Source organism: Amphimedon queenslandica, unplaced genomic scaffold, assembly GCF_000090795.2.
Source record: "Amphimedon queenslandica unplaced genomic scaffold, v1.1 AMPQUscaffold_13124, whole genome shotgun sequence".
NCBI classification, from domain to species: domain Eukaryota; kingdom Metazoa; phylum Porifera; class Demospongiae; order Haplosclerida; family Niphatidae; genus Amphimedon; species Amphimedon queenslandica.
This window is the reverse complement of record NW_003546640.1, coordinates 63,498-83,835: the sequence shown is the minus strand read 5'-3', so window position 1 is coordinate 83,835 and position 20,338 is coordinate 63,498. Positions and strand designations below refer to the sequence as shown.

General features: G+C 35.3%; 1 protein-coding gene across 3 annotated transcripts in view; it reads left to right on the top strand.

Moving 5' to 3' along the window:
- LOC100635578 (dynein heavy chain 5, axonemal-like) overlaps positions 1-20,338 on the top strand; it is a 78,217-nt gene that overhangs the window by 3,828 nt on the left and 54,051 nt on the right. For 2 of the 3 annotated variants that reach the window (XR_002186304.1, XM_020001001.1), the window contains exons 4-24: positions 2,099-2,989; positions 3,301-3,353; positions 3,411-3,531; positions 3,583-3,711; positions 3,765-3,961; positions 4,492-4,701; positions 5,458-5,662; positions 7,054-7,819; positions 8,278-8,438; positions 8,598-8,911; positions 9,536-9,626; positions 10,420-10,582; positions 11,856-11,971; positions 12,037-12,150; positions 13,351-13,482; positions 13,667-13,776; positions 13,842-13,938; positions 14,017-14,280; positions 14,510-14,602; positions 14,765-14,964; positions 16,207-16,312. Coding sequence is in view for 2 of the 3 variants with exons in the window: in XM_020001001.1 (XP_019856560.1) it covers positions 2,099-2,989; positions 3,301-3,353; positions 3,411-3,531; positions 3,583-3,711; positions 3,765-3,961; positions 4,492-4,701; positions 5,458-5,662; positions 7,054-7,819; positions 8,278-8,438; positions 8,598-8,911; positions 9,536-9,626; positions 10,420-10,582; positions 11,856-11,971; positions 12,037-12,150; positions 13,351-13,482; positions 13,667-13,776; positions 13,842-13,938; positions 14,017-14,280; positions 14,510-14,602; positions 14,765-14,964; positions 16,207-16,312 (4,533 nt within the window). In the remaining variant the exon portion in view is untranslated. Of the gene's footprint in view, positions 1-942; positions 1,142-2,098; positions 2,990-3,300; positions 3,354-3,410; positions 3,532-3,582; positions 3,712-3,764; positions 3,962-4,491; positions 4,702-5,457; positions 5,663-7,053; positions 7,820-8,277; positions 8,439-8,597; positions 8,912-9,535; positions 9,627-10,419; positions 10,583-11,855; positions 11,972-12,036; positions 12,151-13,350; positions 13,483-13,666; positions 13,777-13,841; positions 13,939-14,016; positions 14,281-14,509; positions 14,603-14,764; positions 14,965-16,206; positions 16,313-20,338 lie in introns of those variants that run through there. The other variant, XM_020001002.1, reaches the window with a different exon arrangement.

The following is a 20,338-nucleotide window of genomic DNA, read 5'->3' as shown; positions in this document are numbered from 1 at the left end:
TCATCCACACTCAGCTGCAAATAACAACTGAGTGAGTTATTCCACCGTACCTTGTCCTGATGGACTGAGACTAACTCTGATGATAGACACTAGTCATAGGACTCAGCTGAATGCACTTCTATCTTCCTAGCAATGGAGGGGCAAGCGCCCTGGCTCCTGAAAGCAAAATTTAGAAAAACGGGAATGGCCAATGGTTGAGAATATTCCTATGACAAAATGCTATAAAAGCCAAAACAGCAACCAAAGAGCTTACATAAGAGATAAATAGAGTATACTGAAACAAAAGAACAGCTCAAAGTGGCTCCCACAGCTAGAATGGGTGAATAAAAGAGAAGATTGTTTAGCCTGTCTTTCCCTCCAAAAATCCGCCATTTTACCACCACTTTGGGTGCGCGTTAATTAGAATCATTTTGGTGCATAAGGTCCATTGGTTTGCAAGTTCAGTGTACATGTAACTTGCTGAACTACCGTATGGCTAGAAATTTCTGTGGCCCAAAATTTTTGCAAATTTTGCGAATTTTGCGAATTTTGCGAATTTGAACAAAATCGCAAAAAAATCCTCAAAAATAGGTAAATTAAAAGGTGTGGCTCACCACACCTTTTCTCAGTGTAATTATAGTAAAGTGCTTGGCGTGTTCTCGGTACGTACTGTTCCAGTACAATTTTAAGCAGAGTCAAAGAGTAATCCTATCTTGCCTATTAAACTGATAGAGCTTTGTGTCATCATCAACTATAGTTCAGGTAAGTAGTGAAGAGCAGCCATTGATCAGTAGTGTGATCAAGTGAATTTGCAAAAATAAAATCCGCAAAAGCCATTTTTTGGCAATTCGCAGAAATTGTGGGCCACAGAAATTTCTAGCTATATGGTACTTGTGTGTCTTGTTACTCTATTATCGTGTAACATGTGTATCCCTTTGTTTATTTCTTTGTTTATAGGTTAACAGAAGCTTTTAATGGTTGTAAAGACAAAGTTTGGTATTTGACTTCCATACAGACACAGATGGACTTGATACAGTCAGCAGTATCAGTATCAATACTTACCAATGAGCTGGTACCATCACTGTCAGCTGTCATTAAACAAATGGATGGACTATCAAGATTATATGCTAAAACTGGATACATTGCAGTTGTACTAAAGAAAGTAATAATTTTACTTACTGTGTTTTCATGTACATCTACGAACAGTGTACAAAATGCAATATAAAAACACCAGACAACCCTGAATTCCTATACATGTACTCAGTAGTGTTGTTCTAGTTCTTAATTGTTTTTAAAATTAGTTCTATAGTTTTAGTTCCATACTAAACCTGTACCTATTAGTTCTAGTTCCAGTACTAAACCTGTGACTGATGTAGTTCTAGTTCTAGTTCCAGTACTAAACCCGTAACTAGCATTAGTTCTAGTTCTAGTTCAAGGACTAAACCTGTAATTGAAATAGTTCTAGTTCTAGCTCTAGGACTAAACCTGTAACTATAGTATTGGTTCTAATATGAGTACTATATGTGCAACTGATATAGTTCTAGTTTTAGTTCTAGTACTTAGGTCTACATGTAGTTCTTGTCCTAGCTAGAGTCTATTTTGCTAGTAAAAGCATACAATATGTGTGAATCATGTGATATTGTCTTTGCTAGCTAAGTGGCTTCAGTTCAAAAGTCCTAGTTCTAGTTTAGTTTTTTCAATTCCTTTAAATTAGTTTCAGTTCTAGTTCTAGCTCCCTTCAGATTCTTGGAGTAATTCTAGTTCTAGTTCCCTTTAGAGTCACTTCTTTAGTTCTAGTTTTAGTTCTAGTTCTCCATAAATTCATGTATTAGTTCTAGTTCTAGTTCTAGTTCCCATTAGATACATGTAGTTAGTTCTAGTTCTAGTTCTAAGAACTAGAACTACATGTACATGTAGCTGAAAAAAGCTAGAACTACATCAGATATAGCTCTAGTTCCAAAGAACTAGAACAACATGAAGGCATTCATGCACGTTGACATGTACTTGCATGTATGCACTTGTAATTTTTGTATAATTTAAATGCATGTCGTACATGTATTATTCACATTTACATTCTATACACACATGTGTAGTATTTATTTGTATTATGTTTTTGCAGGTATCAAATCAGTTGACAGTAAAGTGCCAGGATATACTGTACACCAGTTGTAGACATTCCATTAAGCAACAAGAGACTGATGGAGTGCCTAACTCCATTTGGGGCCTGATATTTAATGATGAGAAGGTGGTCGAAACTGCCTCACTCACCGCCTCTCCCACATTGGTTGATTTTATGATGAGGTTGAAAGATGTTATTGATCTTGCTGGGGTGTACAAAGACACTGTGCATCATCTAAAAGACACTTTACTTATTCAGCAGACATTTACTACTGGAGGAGGAGCTGTGGGTCTGGTTAGTAAACGTCCTGTTGTCAAGTCTTTGGTTGCTGGGGCAAGGGGAGGAGCTAAGAAGATGAGCTTAATGTGCTCTAGTAATAGTACATTGCATGCAGCTAGTGATATTGGCGGTATCTCAATGCCTCATATACAGTCTGGCCTGTCTCTCTCACTTGTATCTGATATTATGATGTCCCTTTCTGATCTGTCTGAGAGGTGTACTCAAGTAATAAAGCTTATTGAGTCAGTTCGTACTCTAAAGAATCTCTGGCCTAGACTTACTGGACTGCCAAGAGTAGAAGGAATATGGGACAACCCCATTGAGGAAAAGAAGGATAAAGAAGATACGATAGATGCATATTCAACATGTTCTTCCTCTCCCTCTCTCTCTACCTTCTCTTTGGTATATTCTAGTGAAGATGTGGACAGCATTGCTTACTTAGTAAAGTCTGTTCTGTCGTCATTGATGAGTTTATTTGTTGACGGTACTCCTAATGGTGCCATTCAAGTATTTGCTGTCAGTGGTAGAGATAAGATAGTATTTGATCCATTGTATAAGAGATATGAAGAAATATTGAGCACAGTGCAGGGACATATTTGTAATTATTTGACAGTAAGTTTATTTACTATTGTACATGTACACATACATGTGTAAATTGTCAATTAAATGCACATGTGCATTGCATATGCATGGACACTTGCTCTTGATATTAATGGCAATGGTGTATACCTACATGTGCATACATTATACGTTTATGTATGAATTATTGCCCTTTTGTGTAAGCTAGCTGCCAAATGCAATATTACACACATACATGTACCTTTTGTTGTAAAATGTTATCTCAATTGTCTATATTTCTCTCATATCTTTTCTTTTCTTTCTTAATTAATCGACCCACTCTCTTTCTGTCTCTTTTTATACAGTCACTTATTAATAATGTTCAAGAGTCTGACAGATCCTTAAGCATACTCTCAAGGTAATGATAATATAATTCAACCTGTTTAATAATGAATTTATTTCTCACACTTCACAGGTTCAATTTGATATCCTCTTGGCCAAGGATGCAGTCTACACTTCACCAGTGTTTAATGATTGCTTTTAAAAAATACTCCAATGAGTTGAACTTATTGCAAAGATGTTATGAAAATCAAAAAGTAGAGTTAATTAATAGAAAGTAACATTAATTTTATTACAAATATTTTTAGAGAAATCCTCCATTGCCTAGAGGTAGGGCACCAGTTATGGGGGCAGTCGAATGGGCTCGGGGTTTGTTAAAAAGAGTAGAAGAACCTATGTTGGTTTTTAGAGAAGATTCTATGCTAATGAAAACACCAGTTTAGTGACATAATAGTAATGATATTATTTGTTGTACTTGTTTCCCTTACAGGAGTCTCATCATGTGTGTACCTTACACAATATATTGGCTACTACCTTAATTCAGTATGAGGCAATATTGATTAGGCAGTTGAAAGAAAGGATGGATAAAACACTAAATGTTCTTATGACGTCACCACTATTGAGACTGGAGGATAATGAGTCCACTGGTAATAAGAACACTGAAATCACTGTTAACTCTGATAATGGGTTAGTATTTTACTGTATCAAAATCTCTTTTAATTACATTATATGTACATGCATGCCTGTACATGTACATGCATGTACATGTACATGTACATGCATGAACATGTACATGTACACATTTAAAAATTCTCTGCACATGCTTGTAGAACTTAATGTACATTACATAATTAAAGTACATGTGTACATGTACTCCATCATGTTGTCTGGAGCAAACAGTAGCTTGATGGTAGAATGGAATGAAGAATGTATTAATTGGGCAGAGAGCGATGAATTAAACAGACAAGCCAATCTTTTAGAACTTGTCGCTATAGTATGTTTATTGTTACAGTACATACATGTATGACTATACTGACTAGGAGGAGCAGTGCAGTGTAGTAAAGTGAAACACTCAACAGATACTTGTACATGCATGTACTTTACCTGTTAATTTCTCTTTGCTATTGCATGTATTCTTTGTACCTTTTTTTGTACATGTACATGTAGTATGAAATAGTGCCACTTACAATGTATATTTCTTTCTTTTTCACTCTTAGGTTATTGCAGTTGTTACAAGAATGCAAAGCAATGAAACAGCTACTTGTACCATTATCTTCACCTGCTCAATTGTTTCTGGGGCAGGAGTTGAGGATTAAACAGTTCAATCAACATTTACATTTTGCTGTCAGTGTATTTAGAAATACTCTCAATAAGATTGATGATAAATTAAATCCTTTATTTGATGAAACTATTGACACTGTTTTGAGGTATGTGCACATGGTAAATATTACACCATATATTTTATTATAATAATGTACTAATTGTTATGTACATGTATAATTGTTAATGTACACATATAATTGTTATAATAATGTACTATTATTGTATTGTAGACATGTAGTTTATCTTTCTGTTTGCAGAGGTGTTTTCAATGGCCCTATTTATTCATTGCATGAAAATCATGTGAATCATTACATGTTGTTCAGGAAGAATGCATGCACATGTAATGTTTGCATCTCTATATAATGAACATTCAATTGTAATAATTACAATAATAGAAACAACACTTTTGCTGCTCATCACAGCACTTTTTCTTGTCATTACTTTTTTGTCGAATACATTTACTGTAGTTATACATGCACTGTAGTTATACAAAATGGGGATAAGTTGAGCAAAATAGCAAAATTTGTATGCTTTATACATGTACCTTATTAACTTCTTGCTTTATCATCAGGCCTTAATGTTTGTTGATGATATCTAAGACAGATTAACTTTTTAAGAAACTGTCAACAACATACATTTGTACAAAAGTTTCAGAAAAGGAATGCTCGAGGTACACGTAATACTGAAAATGTTTGTACAACGTTTTCATACTGATAAATGGTTGTGACCAAAATGTTAACTCTTTAATCATATTTTATAGCTATTTATTGCAAATAGAATGCAAAGTTTTATTGCCTTGGGGAAGTTGTGGTGTCATTTTATCATTTATTATTGAACTTTTATTGTCATATCCATCTTAGATTTTACTTACCTGGATGGACTACATTAAGCTGGAGCTCGCTTAACATTGATCCTTACTTACACTTATTGGATGTATCCACTGGATTATTGGACTCCAGCATTTGTAAATGTAATGAAATATTAAATGACAGGATATACCCTCTAATCGATGGCATCATTAATACTGATTTAATTGATGTTAAATTAGCTACTAGTAAAATATGGGTGAGTTATATGTTTGTAATGACAGACATTTACACTGTATGTTACATGTTTAATGAAGTGCATGCATGTACCATGTACATGTATTTGTGTTTGTCTTTGTTTATATCTACATGTACATGTACATGTATGTCTATGGTCATAGCAATGGTGGTGAAGTTTGTTGTTTTACATTGTTTTAGTTTTTGTAAGTGTTCATGTAAGTTTTATTTTTTGTAGTACATGTTAGTACATGTAACTATTTCTTTCAGTTTTTAAAATATTTTATTGCTTTAATATGTACATGCATACACATACATGTATGTACACGTGTGTGCATCTACATGTAACTCTGCATAATTTGATTATGCAAGCACATCATGTGTGCTTGTATTGGAAGTTTAGATATGGAAATGCCTTAGTTAGCATGTACCGTGTATCTGGAAATTTTTGTCTGTACATGTATTTAATTTTTGGATGCATGGCTTTGTGCGAAATTAAAATTTATGATAATTAATTTATTTACGCATACATGTACATTTTGCATGTGGATACCACAAGACACTTGCACTATCATCACAAAATGGCGCTGCTTTGTTTCTTCCAATTGAAGTGTCTCAGATCTCCTAGTCTCCTACTGCAGTTGGCAGACAGTCCAGATAGTAAACATGGTTGCTTCTCAAACAGAGGTGCTCTGTGCGATCCTTTATAAGATCTTTAAAATTTTTTATGTTATTAATTTTCGGACAGGATCCACTTTGTGAAAATAAAATACATGAATTTATTCTGTCTGAAAATTTTCTCCTATGAAAACTACCTGATATAGGTACATGTACATGTACATGTTTGCATGCATGTAAACTGGTACCATTTATCCACTTTTGGAATTTAAAACTTCTTCACTTTCTTAGTAGTCATTTATACCAAGCCTTTATACCAATTAAAGTTGCAGCATTGTTGTTCCAACCTTGTTACAAAGTTGTTACAATTATTTAATAGGTTGTCACTACATGTACACAATGTACGTACCTGCATGGCCACAACTTTGTGAAAACCTTGAATTTAAAATGGTACCGACCTTGTGACAATTAATCCTTAATTGTCACAATGTAATATTATACATGTATGTCTGTATAAGTTATTATTGTGATATCATACAAAATTATTCTCAGTGTCCAGATGCTTGTAATCTTCATCTATCTAATGTGTGATAGTGGATATAAATGACTGTGTATGTGTCTACTGTGTTTTAATTTGTGTTTGTTAATTTCACATGAATTGCCAAATTTTTAAAAATTTAATTAAAGGTTTTTGTGTAATATAGGAGGCTTTATTGTAATTCCAGCATAAAATTTATTATTCAAAAATTCTTTGCACTTTATGTTTATCCATGTGCATATACATGTACAATGTAGGTACCTAGTGAATTCTCTCATTCAATGAAGTCACAAATGGAATCTAAAATTGACGAAATGATGATTAAAGTATCAGATATCAAGACGTCGTTATTTGATATATTTACTGAAATTCAACTAACTCATTCTAAGCTTAAAAAATTGTTATCTGATCACAGCAATAATATGAATAAAAGTAAAGATTTCATACCACTAGTACTACCAGCAAATAATACGACATCACTAATGAGAGGAGGAGTCAAAAAGCCAAAGAAATTAGCCTCGTCAAAACAGACACTAGGAGCTAGTAATGGCAATAATAAAAAGAAGGCACGAGAACCCCAATTTACTGATGCCATGCAGAAAGTGTTGTTCAGATTTTCCACTCTAGTGCAAGTAGCTATTGGTGAACTTATCTGTAACTCAATAAAAGTACTATATGATATAGTATGTGTTGACATTAAAGGAGAAGAAGAGAATGGAGGAGTCCAGAATAAAAGAGAAGACAGCAGCGTCACTACATCTTCAAATACCATTCTGTTACAATTAGAATTAATGCTTTATATACCAAAGCTAGTTCTAGTTCCTAATATACGTGATATATATGACATTGTGGTAGAGCTATTATTGATGATAGCAGGTCTGTTTAACGGAGTGGATATGTGGGGATTCGAAAGACGAGAAGAGGAAGTTGAGGAAGAAGAAGAGAGTTTGCTTGAGTCTAATAGGGAGAAGGTTGTTGACACTGTTCATGATATTAAGCAAAAGTTGAAGAGTTATTTTGAAGGTATTTTAATTATTGTCAATTTCAAACAATGCTAACATGTTACGGCAGTATGTATTACCATATCTTTTGTAAAGACATGTGAAATTTACGTGCATGTACATGTACATTATGCACTGCATGTACATTGTACATGTATTAATTTATGTATTAATGAACAAGCATGTACATGTACGTGTGTCCCACACTGTATATACTGAAGCCGTTTAGGATGTTTTTTGCTCCATTCTACTGTCACGCTACTGTCTTCTAATGTCCTGCTACTGTTGCAGTAAGCATGCGCAGAGAAGGAGCAACAAACTACCTATGCAAAAGTAGAGTAACTGTGGGGTAGCTACTTAGCCTTTTTTTGATACATGTATGTACTGTATGTGTTTACATGCATTTTATATCTGGTACATGTACATGTGCACTGTACATTGTAAATTTTCCCTTATGCATATATTTCTCTCTCTACATAGCTCTAGTCCCGCAAGTGTCATATTTCACTGATTCTTTAAAAAAATTTGATCATCTTTGGAAGGAAGATTTGGTTTCTGCTCACATTAAGTTTCAGCGTACAAAGCCACATCCATGTGATTGGAAATTTAAAGTATTGCAGTTAGTGGAAATAGAAAATGAAGTAATAAATTACAATAATTAAAATTTTAATTGCATATGTACATACACGCGTGCATGTACATGATGATATCAAGATATCAATTTTTATTGTGTATGCATGTGTTTTACCTGCTATATGTTTATGTACATGTGGCAAAGTTGATATTGATATTTTCATTAGATATTATGTATTCCAGTGTCACTAATATTTGGTCCGGTACATCTCATTACAACTCCTCTTAAATCAACTTTAAGGTCTCTGTCATCAAACTGGAAGACACAGTTCTCCACACACCTACACTTAATGGCAAGGACTGCTTTAAAAACTCTAGTAGAGCAACAGGTCACAATGTCTCAAGTACTTACCTCAGAGGTGTGTACTGGGGATCTTACCTTTTTACGTGAAGTATTGGAGTTGTTAGAACATATGGATGATTTACAGCATTCCATTGATGATCAATATTTACCTGTTGAAGAAATGTACTTACAATTGAAGTATGTGAAGAGGGTATATGGAAAAGGAGTTAGGGAGGAGGAAGAGTGATGGAGAAAGGAGATAGAGGAATGGAGAAAGGAGATAGAGAACGGGTGAGAGAGAGGGAGAGGCACAGGGAGGCGGATGAGAGGGAGAGAGAGGGAGAGGAAGAGAGAGGGAGAGGAAGAGAGAGAAGGGATAAAAGAAAAGAGCCAGCTATACAAAAACTTATATTTAATTTAAATTACACTAAATTTTAACTACATGTAAGTCCATGCGTACATTTACATGCTGCAATGATGAATGCACACTATATACATGTACATGTACATGTACATGCATGTATGATCAAAAAAAATGCTGTATAGCTAGAAATACATGTATCTGTGGCCCAAATATTTGCAAATTGTCATTAAATGGCTTTTGTAGACTTTTTTGCCAATTCACCATGCCTTTTGACTTTAAATAGGCCAATAAGTTGTGTACCAAAATTTTGAGGATTACATTTCTTCAATTGTTCCAAATCTGCAGATTTAGCAAAAATTTTGGGCCACAAAAACTTATACACTATACGGTAATGCCTAAAAATTATATGCGTGTGTACTTGTACATGTACAATTATGATACATGTATTTTGTTTATAGAGAGTTTGGCATCACATTGGAGAGGAAAGAATCGGAAGAAGTTCATGGTTTGAGGACAAGATGGAATGATCTTAGTGACGCTGCCAATAGAGTAAGCATACACTACATGTACATGTACATGTATATACTGTACAGCAGGAAATTTTGGAGGGAGTTAAATTTGGTGAATGGCGAGTCTTAATTTGGAGAATTAGTGGCCACGTGCCATTGAGCATGCGTATGGCTCAAAATGGAGACTTTTAATTTGACAAATGCCTATCAAAATGCCAATTAGCCTAATTTGATTTTCTCCAAAATTTCCTGTTTGATGGTATAGTTCATGTATACTGTATATGGCTGCATGTAGCTAGTGCACTGCAGCTAAGAGAATTTTTTTTGTACACATGTACAGTGAGACATTTTACTTTGCTGCATTACATCCAAAGAGCACTGTGGCTTTACCTAGTCACATGACTATAATATTGAGTGCTCATGCATTCAGAAGGCTGTCAAAAAGTTAAAGATGCTTCTTTTGGCTGTCTGGGTAGTCTGTATACTGTTTTGTTCTTTTTAAGTGCACTCAATCGTAGAATGGAGCAATAATTAATGCTCCTTTCTACCATTGAGCTGTAGGCCATGTGCACTTCTTATAGTTATTATGTATAAAAGAGCAATGCACTACTACATGTACCTATGCGAAAGTAGTTTACACATGTACTGTATATATCGCTACAATACTTAGCTTTTATTTTATTCTACTATTCATCACATGTATTACCTTATCATATGCCTTACCTGTATACCTGTGAAGATATGTGTAATAATGAATTAATTAATTTATATTACAATCAGATTTGGCATTAATTCTGTCTTTATTAATGCTTTCTTTCTATAATGATGTGCAGGTAAAAAATCTGTTATTAGTTGATCAGAGATTGATACACATCCAAGAAACTGTAAAACAAGTTAAAGAGTTTGTTGTTCAAACAATTCAATATCGTAATACCTTTGATACTGAGGGACCACTGGTCCCGGGATTGACGCCTACTGAAGCTGTGTCAAGAGTTGGTAAGAGAGTCAGGGGAGGAATGGAATATAGTTTTTATATATGTGTGTATATACTTCATGTACATGTATGTCCCAACTGAGTTTGGGCCAAGAAAAACTGGAATAACTTTTTATAGGAATGTGGGATGAGGATGAGACTTTCACAGGTCCTTATTCACCCAATGCCGCTTCAGGATCTCTGGTCTTGTGTCTCTCAGCCCTTGGGAACCCTGAGAACTGGGTTCTTCCTATAAACCCAATGGCATAGCAAAGCTAAGCGCAATGATGGTCTATGATGTCATAGTTTACATAAGCACGTGTTAGAGTGCCCTAACTGATAATTCTTCTTTTAAAATGCTAATACAGTCAAACCTCTCTAAGATGGACACCTATAGGCCAGCTATCTCTGTCCTTTGTACGGAGGTGTCCTCAAATCGAAGGTTATCCCATGCTAATCAGACCAGAAAATTTGCCATTTTCTAGATGCATGTTAATTAGAAAGTCTGTTGCATGGGCCGTGTTCGTCCGTTGGAGGTTAATTTGTACACATGTAGATGTGTGGGGACAGTAAATCTCGTCCGTTATACAAAATAGAGAGGTTCCGCTATACAGAGGTTTTTTTATATGTACACTACCCAATGGCTTTATGGCGGGGACAAGAGCAACTGTACATTATAGCGAGGTGTCTGCTAATTGGGGGTTCGTTTTAGAGAGGTATGACTATAGACCTAGATCTTCTGATAATGATGGCCTTTATGAAGACTAGTGGACTCCAGTAGCTATTGTACTGGTTATCAGGAAAAGCGAGACTGTTTTAACTTTTAAGAGTGAAACAACACAGCCAAAATAGCTGCCATGTCTCTATAAATATCATTAGTGACGTAACTACATTTTTCAAATTCTCATGCAGCTGCTTCCACTTCGGGTCCATTCTCAGTTGGGACATAGTATACATGCATGTACATGTATATGTACAATGTATATATTTGTGTACATTGTACTTTAAGATTTTGCCTATCTACATGTACATGTACATGTAGCTTTAGTCATGTAAACATGTACAGCATCACTAAATGCTCACTAAACTTTACGTCTTTCTACTGATGTCTGAAAACATCATGCAGTTGTCATGCTCTTGCAATAATGAAATAGAGAGAGGGAGATACAATGTAGAAAGCGGAAAGATCTACAAGTAGATGTACATGTTGCACTTGCATGCATACATGTATGTACATGATTGCATGTATAGTATTTTTGATTTTTTCCCATTTTTTTCATCTGTCTTTCTCATTAGGTTTTTTTATAGAGAAATGTGAAGAGTTACAAAGGAAGAGAGATCTCTTAGATGCTGTTCAGAAATTATTGAACATACCACTGTCACCATATCCTGAACTGGAACATACCCAAGAGGTACTGTACAATGCACACTCATACAATGTGCATGCACATTTTATTGACTATTTACATTTATTTAGGAGTTGTCATATTTGAAAACTTTATACAGTAATTATCAAGATTTTATCCTCTTTGATGAAGAATTTAGGCAAATTCTTTGGTGTGAAGTTGACCTTACGCTAGCAATGAATGAGGTACACTAGCATGAGTTCTGACAGATTGTATACTCTTTAATGCTCTTTACATTGTACATGTGCATGTACATGTATGTTGTTACATGTATAGAAAAAGCTATTATGCTCTACTAATTAATAGTCTCTGTGTTTCCATTATGCCAATTAATGAATTTAACCATTTTTAATCCTAGCCTTCTGGACAGCAGTGCATGTACTTACAGTTGAAGACAAAATTAAGTTCACGTTTTAGCACTGTAGAATGATGTTGCAATGAAACCGTTCGTACCGATTTCTTTCTTGTATCGTTTTACAAAACTCCAATGAAACGATAGCAAATTTAGTGCGTAGTTATGTGCAAGAGTAGGTGTGGTTTGTGGTAAATCATTTTTACTTTGTGTTGGTTTGTTCTCAGTTCTATTTGAGCCAGTTTGCTCATTTATTAGTTGCTGCTGTATATAGTAGAAGCCCCCTCTCATGAGTGTCATCTTCTGGTAAGAATATTATACTAATCACAGGAGGGAGTAGTTGAAGTTGCTGGAGCATCAGGTGTCGCTGATTCTAAATCAAGATCTGATACTTGTGGTATTATAATTTAAGTTGCTTCGTATTTGTTTCGTTTGTGTGGAATGTGAACTTTTTTGTCTTCTTCTTTATACGGCATATTCAGAACAGTCAGTTGCATGATCTATTGAATATCAGTGTCTGGCTATTGCATATACAGTGTACTAGAATGTCAGGAGTTCTGTATTATTATTACCGTATAGCCGGAAAATTTGGCGGTCTAAAACTTTGGTGGTTTTGCATCAAAACTACCTAAATATAATATTGGCGGTCACTTAATTTGGCGGTTTACTATCTTGTCTTTTCTTTAAGCACACTCAGCTCTTCTTGAAGCTGCTCCTTGGCAGTCCTTGCATGCCCATAGTCTTGAGTCTTGACTTTGTTACTGAATTAGTCAGAAATACTGCCATTTTTTAGTATAATGAACCCGCCCATAATAATTGCAATTATTTTTGGCGATTATAATATTGGCGGTTTTATTTTGAATTTGCCAATCCGCCAAATTTAATTCTCCATCAAATTATTTGGCTATATGGTATTATGCTTACATGTACATGAAATTATTCAGTGCCTTGGGTTTTAAAATTAATGATTGAAAAATTATGCTGGCATGAACCACCAAAGCCTGCATGCATATTATTTTTTATTCATTTTTAGACTGACCTGTTTTGGAATGCATTCTGTTCATTACCACAAGAACAACAAGACTGGGAGGCATCTCATAAACTAAGTCAAGGGATTACACATTACAGACAAATATTGCCATTGCTGAATAAACTCCACAATAAAGTATGTGTACAGTACATGCAGATTTCAGTAATTTTACGTGTACAGTACATGTACATTGTACATGTACTTGTAGTAAATGTACATGTACTGTACATGTAGATATCCATGCAGATTTTACTACATTTTTTTGTAAATGCATTATGTAATCACATCCATGTCCCTACCTGTACCTTTTTTTAATTAGCAAATAAGAAGTAGGCATTGGTTGCAAATTATGTCAGTCACTGGTCATAATTTTCCACTTGAAGCCAGATTATTCAAACTTGATCATTTACTAGAAGCTGATTTGTTACGGTAAGAGACTCAACAACTATTAATAAATGGGGAATATATTTCTATTTCCTTCTGTTTTGTTGCAGTTTTTCTATTGATATTGGTTGTATTATTGATAATGCTAGAAGAGAACAAGAACTGGAACAAGATTTTTTGTCAATTGAAGAAGAATGGAGTGAACAAGTAAAATAGCTTTTGCAGCAATGTGTCAATAATAAAAATCAGCATCATCATTCTATATGTTATTTATTTATTTTATAGTGTTTCCAGTTTGAAATACAATCATCAAGTTCCCTTCCTCTCCTCTCTACGTCAGCCTCCTTATGTTTATTAGAACATCTAGAGACCACTCAGACAACACTTGTGTTAATGCTCTCATCGCCACACATACATCCACTGAGGAATGAGACTGCACAATGGGCTGGTAAACTTGCTACCATCACTGAAATATTGCAACTGTGGCTCACTGTACAGGAGTTGTGGCTTAGTTTACAACCTGTATTTAATAGTAAAATAGCATCAGAAGTAAGTACATGTGTACATATACATGTATATGTATTTATACATGTACATATTGCATGTACATGACATTTATGTCATATAACATTATGTACATATATGTGTTCCGAAACATTGATGTTTTATGTACATGTATAAGGAATGAATGATATGGACTTTTATACATGTACTGTAGTGTACATATGCATATTTTGATATGCCAGGTTGTATTATTTTGTTGTTATTATTATAACAGGATTTTCCAAATGAGTCAGTATCATTTAGTAACATAACTGAAGTATGGACATCAATGATGTATCAGACTAGTTCGCTTAAAAACTGTATACAGGTAAATTTCATGGACATTTTATACATTATTTACAACTAAAATGTACAGTGCAGGAAGGTACAGGTACATGCATGTATACAATGCATGTGCAGTACATGTACATGTATTAGTCATAAATGCATGTTTATTCATTAAATGCTCCATTTTGTATCTCCTTTGTAGTGTTGCATTACCAGTGAGTATCCTATTCTTCCTGTATTAATAAAACTAAAAGAGGACCTTGAAAAATGTAAAATGTCTTTATCATCTTATTTGTCCAAGAAGAGACAATGCTTTAATCGTCTTTATTTTATACCTGATGATGCTCTCCTGTCATTGCTTAGCAACTCACTCTCACCTAATCTGATTGGTCCATATCTGGGGTGAGTTTTTGTCAGCATGTACACAATGTACATGTAATACTAATTCATGTACCCATTACATGTATGTGTTATTTTGCATTTAATTTACTGACTATCCGTTTCAATGATAATGTACATATACTGTACATGTATTACGTGCGCATATTGTGTATTATATCTACTATCTAGAATGTACATGTACATTTATTGTATGTATATTTTTATTAGTGCTGTATACGCCATATACATGTATTTTGTGCAGATTAAATTTTTTTTTTTTTGCGATTTTTGTGTTTTGGAAAATTCACAAAATTAAAATCTGTAAAATAGCTCGCTGATTGTATAGTAGGTGTGGTAATTACATTATAATGAATTTTTTTTGCAAATACAAAAAATGCAGCCAAATTGCAAATTTTTATGCCCATGAATTACCGTATATTGGGTATATTTCAATGCATGAAAAGTGGTATAAATATAAAGTTCAATGATGGAAAAATTCTGAAGTTCTTTATATTCTGAAAATATTTTACTTGCTATTATTTCCATGAGCCACCTGGTCTGTTAAGAAAATCAGACCTGTAGTAAGCACCTCGAAAGTGGTCAGGCCAAGATGTGGGTGTGTCAAGGTGTTGGTGTGGCAACAAAGAAAACAACTTATTATAAGCATTTGTTGATATTCCTACTTCACAGTTGGTGAGGAGCTGGTGGAAGAATCATCTCAGATTGAAAAGCAGCAGCTCTAGTACAAGAATTAGTCATTTTCAGCTGTTAATTGCCTCCAATTTAGTAGTTATTCATTTAATTACAATAGCAATATTTTCTAAAAATAAAAAATTGTTAAAAATAAAAAACAACACCCATTAATCAAGCCCTGCCTCCTTGCCACGCCCTTTTTTGGGCTAAAAAGTGGTATGGTTCTGGCTGTACCAGCTGTACCGCTTGCTACGGCCCTGAAGAAAATAGAAGCATTTGCTGACTTCTCCACTTCTGAATCAACCTTAGCAACACTTCTAACTGGCAAAGAAGGCTTTTTATGGCCTTCGAGTTAGAAGCCATGAAGCCATGGATAGTTATAAAGCCATGTGTTCTTGTTAATTGCACAATAAGACATATCTTCTATTCCTTTTTATCAGCATATTTTAAAATTTCATAAGTTTTTCCGCAATGAATTGCTTTTCCCGAAATTATTAATGCATTGAAATATACCTGATATATGGTATATGGTGTATGCAGTATTATTATTATTATTATTTTTATTAATAGAAGCTTGTTTGGGGGTGTGGCAAATTTGGTTACTGATCCTGATAATGTGTCTGATGTAATATCTGTGAAATCAGTGGAGGGGGAAGAGCTACAACTAGCAAAAACTGTAAATTGTATACATGTACATGTACAATACATGTTATATACACATGCCCATGGACATCTTATATACATGTACACGTGCATCTACACATACATGTACATTACAATGCATCTTATATACACATGTACATGTACATGTATGCATGTATGTACATGTCAATAATAATAATAATAATATTAATACAGTTTATACATGTACTGTACATGTACAGTACACATAGAAAAAGGCTAAGTAGGGTACAGTAGAGAAGGAACCTTGAAGGTACATGTACAGTGTAGTTTGTATAGGTACTTTGCTACTACTTGGCTACTCCGTTACTCTTTGCTGCATTATGCTGCAATCCCAACCAGTCACATGTACTGTAGTAGAACTTGTGGATGCTTCTTTTGGCTGTCTGTGCTTTTCAAGTTCATCTCTAATGCCACTCTCTCCTTCTAGAAGCTGTTTAGGATTTTTTTGCTTCTTTCTACTGTCACACTACTGTCTTCTACTGTCCTGATACTGTCCTGCTACTGTCCTGCTACTGTCCTGCTACTGTCCTGCTACTGTCGCAGTAAGCATGCGCAGTTAAGGAGCAGCAAACTACAGTACCTACGCAAAAGTAGAGTAACTGTGGGGTAGCGACTTAGCTTTTTTTGATACACATGTATGTACTGTACTTACATGTACATGTATGTTCATCTGAGTTAGGAAATAATTATTAGTCACAACTTATAAACCGTCTCATCTGAGAAAGTTTGCTCATGAGAACAGAAGGAATGGCAGGGATGATGGTAAAAGGAGCGTTCATCTCTGAGACACAAGATAGAGCTCCTAAAAAGAGAGAACGAAAGACGGCAATGAATCTAGTTAAGTATGGCAGAGCAGGATTTGGAGTAATGGATAGAGGGTCTGGATGAAAGATGTTTATAGAAAGTAGAGGCCGATGGACCCATTCCTCCTACAGTGGTAAAGACTATAATGGTGTAAAAGAGACATGCTCAACATTACACATCCTTTCACCATAATTTATTGATGTCTTTTATCCTTCTTGTTTTCCTATGGTAGGCTTTAATTGAAGATTTGTTATAGATGTGTGAGAAAGGATTAAAGACTTGTACATTTAGAAAGGAACATTGCCTTGATGACCAGAAACTGGACACAGCATTGTCAGGCCTGGCATTATTGTCTGTGATGGCAGACTGGCGCGAAAACTTTTCTCCAGATAATGCTTGGAGAGTTGTAAAGATGTTTAATATAATCAATATAGCAATATATCGCTCATGATAACTTGTATTTTTTGTCACGATTAATAATATTTTATAATCAATTAATGACATGTGGTCTCACCTTTGTGCATGCGCGAGACAAAAATTAAAATGGCGGAGTATGAGGCTGGCAGTAGTGAAGAAAGGAAGCCCTTACCTTGACCTGGAGTGAAGAGCAAGGTCTGGAAATACTTCGGGTTCAAGCAGGATGAAAAGGGAAGGCTGATTATCCGGAAAGAAGTTTTTTGTCGAATTTGTAAGGCCCAACTAGCTTATTGTGGAAATATGACGAATCTATTGTACCATATGTGTACGTGCCATGAAGAGGACTACAGAACAATAGCTCCAGCTACGACAGGCTCTAGTAAAGATAGTCGGACTACACTTACCTCATATGTGGCCAATACTCAACCATACCCAAGGACATCCCCTCGTTTTAATACATGTGAGGACTCTCTACTTACCTTAATTTGTAATGACATGTTACCACTAAGCCTAGTCAATAGCCCTAATTTTAAAGAGTTCGTCAGCATCTTAGACAAACGATATCCTTAATACCAAGACCACCAAGAGAGAGAATGGATCTGGTTATATCATTAACACAAGCTTGACGTGATAGAGTTCAAATTAGCTATACAGCGAATCATCTTCTTTAACGGTTCAACCAATGTAGAGATAATAGGTGTAGTTCTAAGAAGGTATGTGAACTTACTGAGAGAGCCATGATTGAGAACAGAATATGCAGCATGAGCAATGGTTTCTAGTTTTTCTAGTTGGTTAACCTACTCACTAATTGTATTGAGATTGTATTGACTAAGAAATTCATTAGATCCAATGGGGCTACCAAGGTATCTGCACCCATTAGAGGTGATGTTAGTATCTGCAAATAGTGATTTTGCAGGTACGAGGAGATTAGGTTTGACAAGTAACCTGGTTTTGGATGAACTGGCAAAGTAACCATAATCATTACCAACAGTCATGAGTTCCTTCCACCACAGATGTAAGTGCTGTGTTTACCCAGTGCTGCAGCATCATCTGCATACCGAACTTGACATACAGAGAAAGTATTGAGGTGACAAATCAGAGGGAGGATGGCAATGGTGTACATCACCATTACTAAAGGATCTCCTGAAGTCGTGCCCTCAGCAGAGTACAAAATCTCACCATCAATGTGCAGAGGAACGTCAAGATGATTGCAATTAGAATTGTAGCCAGAGGTGGATAGATTATCTGTATATTAATAAGAGCTAGTTTATGGTTAAGTAAGTTGAATGCATTAGAAGCATCAGCAAAGAGAACTACTTCACACTCAACTGACTGAGATATACTCCTCACACCATAAACTGCTTCCTCATAGCTTCCTGGTTGACCAGCACGTACAGTTGATCAATACCAGCAATCTTTGAGTATATCATCTTGTATTAACACCTTTTCACACTGGCACAGTTTTCAAAGCCTTTGATGCGCTTTGTTGATACAGCTGAAATAATGCCCATGGAACATGTTCACACTAGCAGCTGAGTTATGTATCATTTTGTGTTCTTGTTGCCATTGGTTTACATTGATCTAAGCACATCACTTCACATCAATTCACCTCTGGAGGTGAAGTGAGAGTGATGTGCATCAATGCCCATTAATTGAAAACCACTGTAGTGTGAACACGATTAATGCCCATCAATGCGCATTACTTTGGCCAGTGTGAAAAGGCCTTTATTGATAATAAGATTGCCTGCCAACTATCCTACAAACCACTTCAGTTTGTGGGAAGGACCTGAGTATAGTGCAGATGGAGAAATGGGCTGACTGGGAGGGCGTTTGTCCAGTAGAATCTCTTAAACAGATCTGCCATTTATGAGGGAGTCTATAGCGAAAGCACCCTACTATTTTCATCATTAGAGAGAAGACGTATAACACCTTTAACATCTCTCACAAGACAAGATTACTGACTTTACGTGTTACATGTATAGGTTATCAGATAAACTAGATGATGAGCGATGGGACTTGAGGTGAGATTGTATTGATCAGATCTACCTTCACTTAGAAGTGAGACAAAAATCACAATTCTTTCATAAGGAAAGACGTGTTTAGTGACCTCTTTATGCTACCAGTAGGTCTCTGAAGGAGTAGATGAGGCATCACTATTTGCAGCATATTGAGGTAGAATAGGCATTAAAAATTGGCCAGCTCACTGACAACGGTATCACCAGTCTTTCCTATAGGAACTCTAAAGAGATTCCTTTTTCAATAAATAACCTTTGGTTATTGCAGTGATCTTCCATTGGTGGAATACAATTAGAGCATTGTTTTCCAACCTTTACACAGGTACAAGTCTACAAGATATACAATGTACAACGACCTCTTTTGTTACAGCCACAACATCTAGGATCATCAGCCGCCATTAATTGTATTTTAAATGTACCAGTACAATACATCTTATATACACATGTACATGTACAACATGTACATCCACATATAGATTTAATGACCGCAGTTGTTCTTCAGGAACAGTGTGTATTTTTTAACTTTACTTAACCTTAGGATTTCAAAAATAATAAAGTGAAAATTGAAATTACTAGTAGTAATTTAATGTAGAACATTAAAGGGCAAGCCTAAGTAGCCAAAGCAATCTGCATGCCAAGGTACAGTGGCTCCCCAATCATACCCCTCCCCTAGTGACGCACCTACTACAAGGGTGAGGCTCTCGGCCTTGCACACCAAATCATTATTATGCAACAATATAAACACAGAACAGAATTAGTTCAATGATAACAATAACATTAGT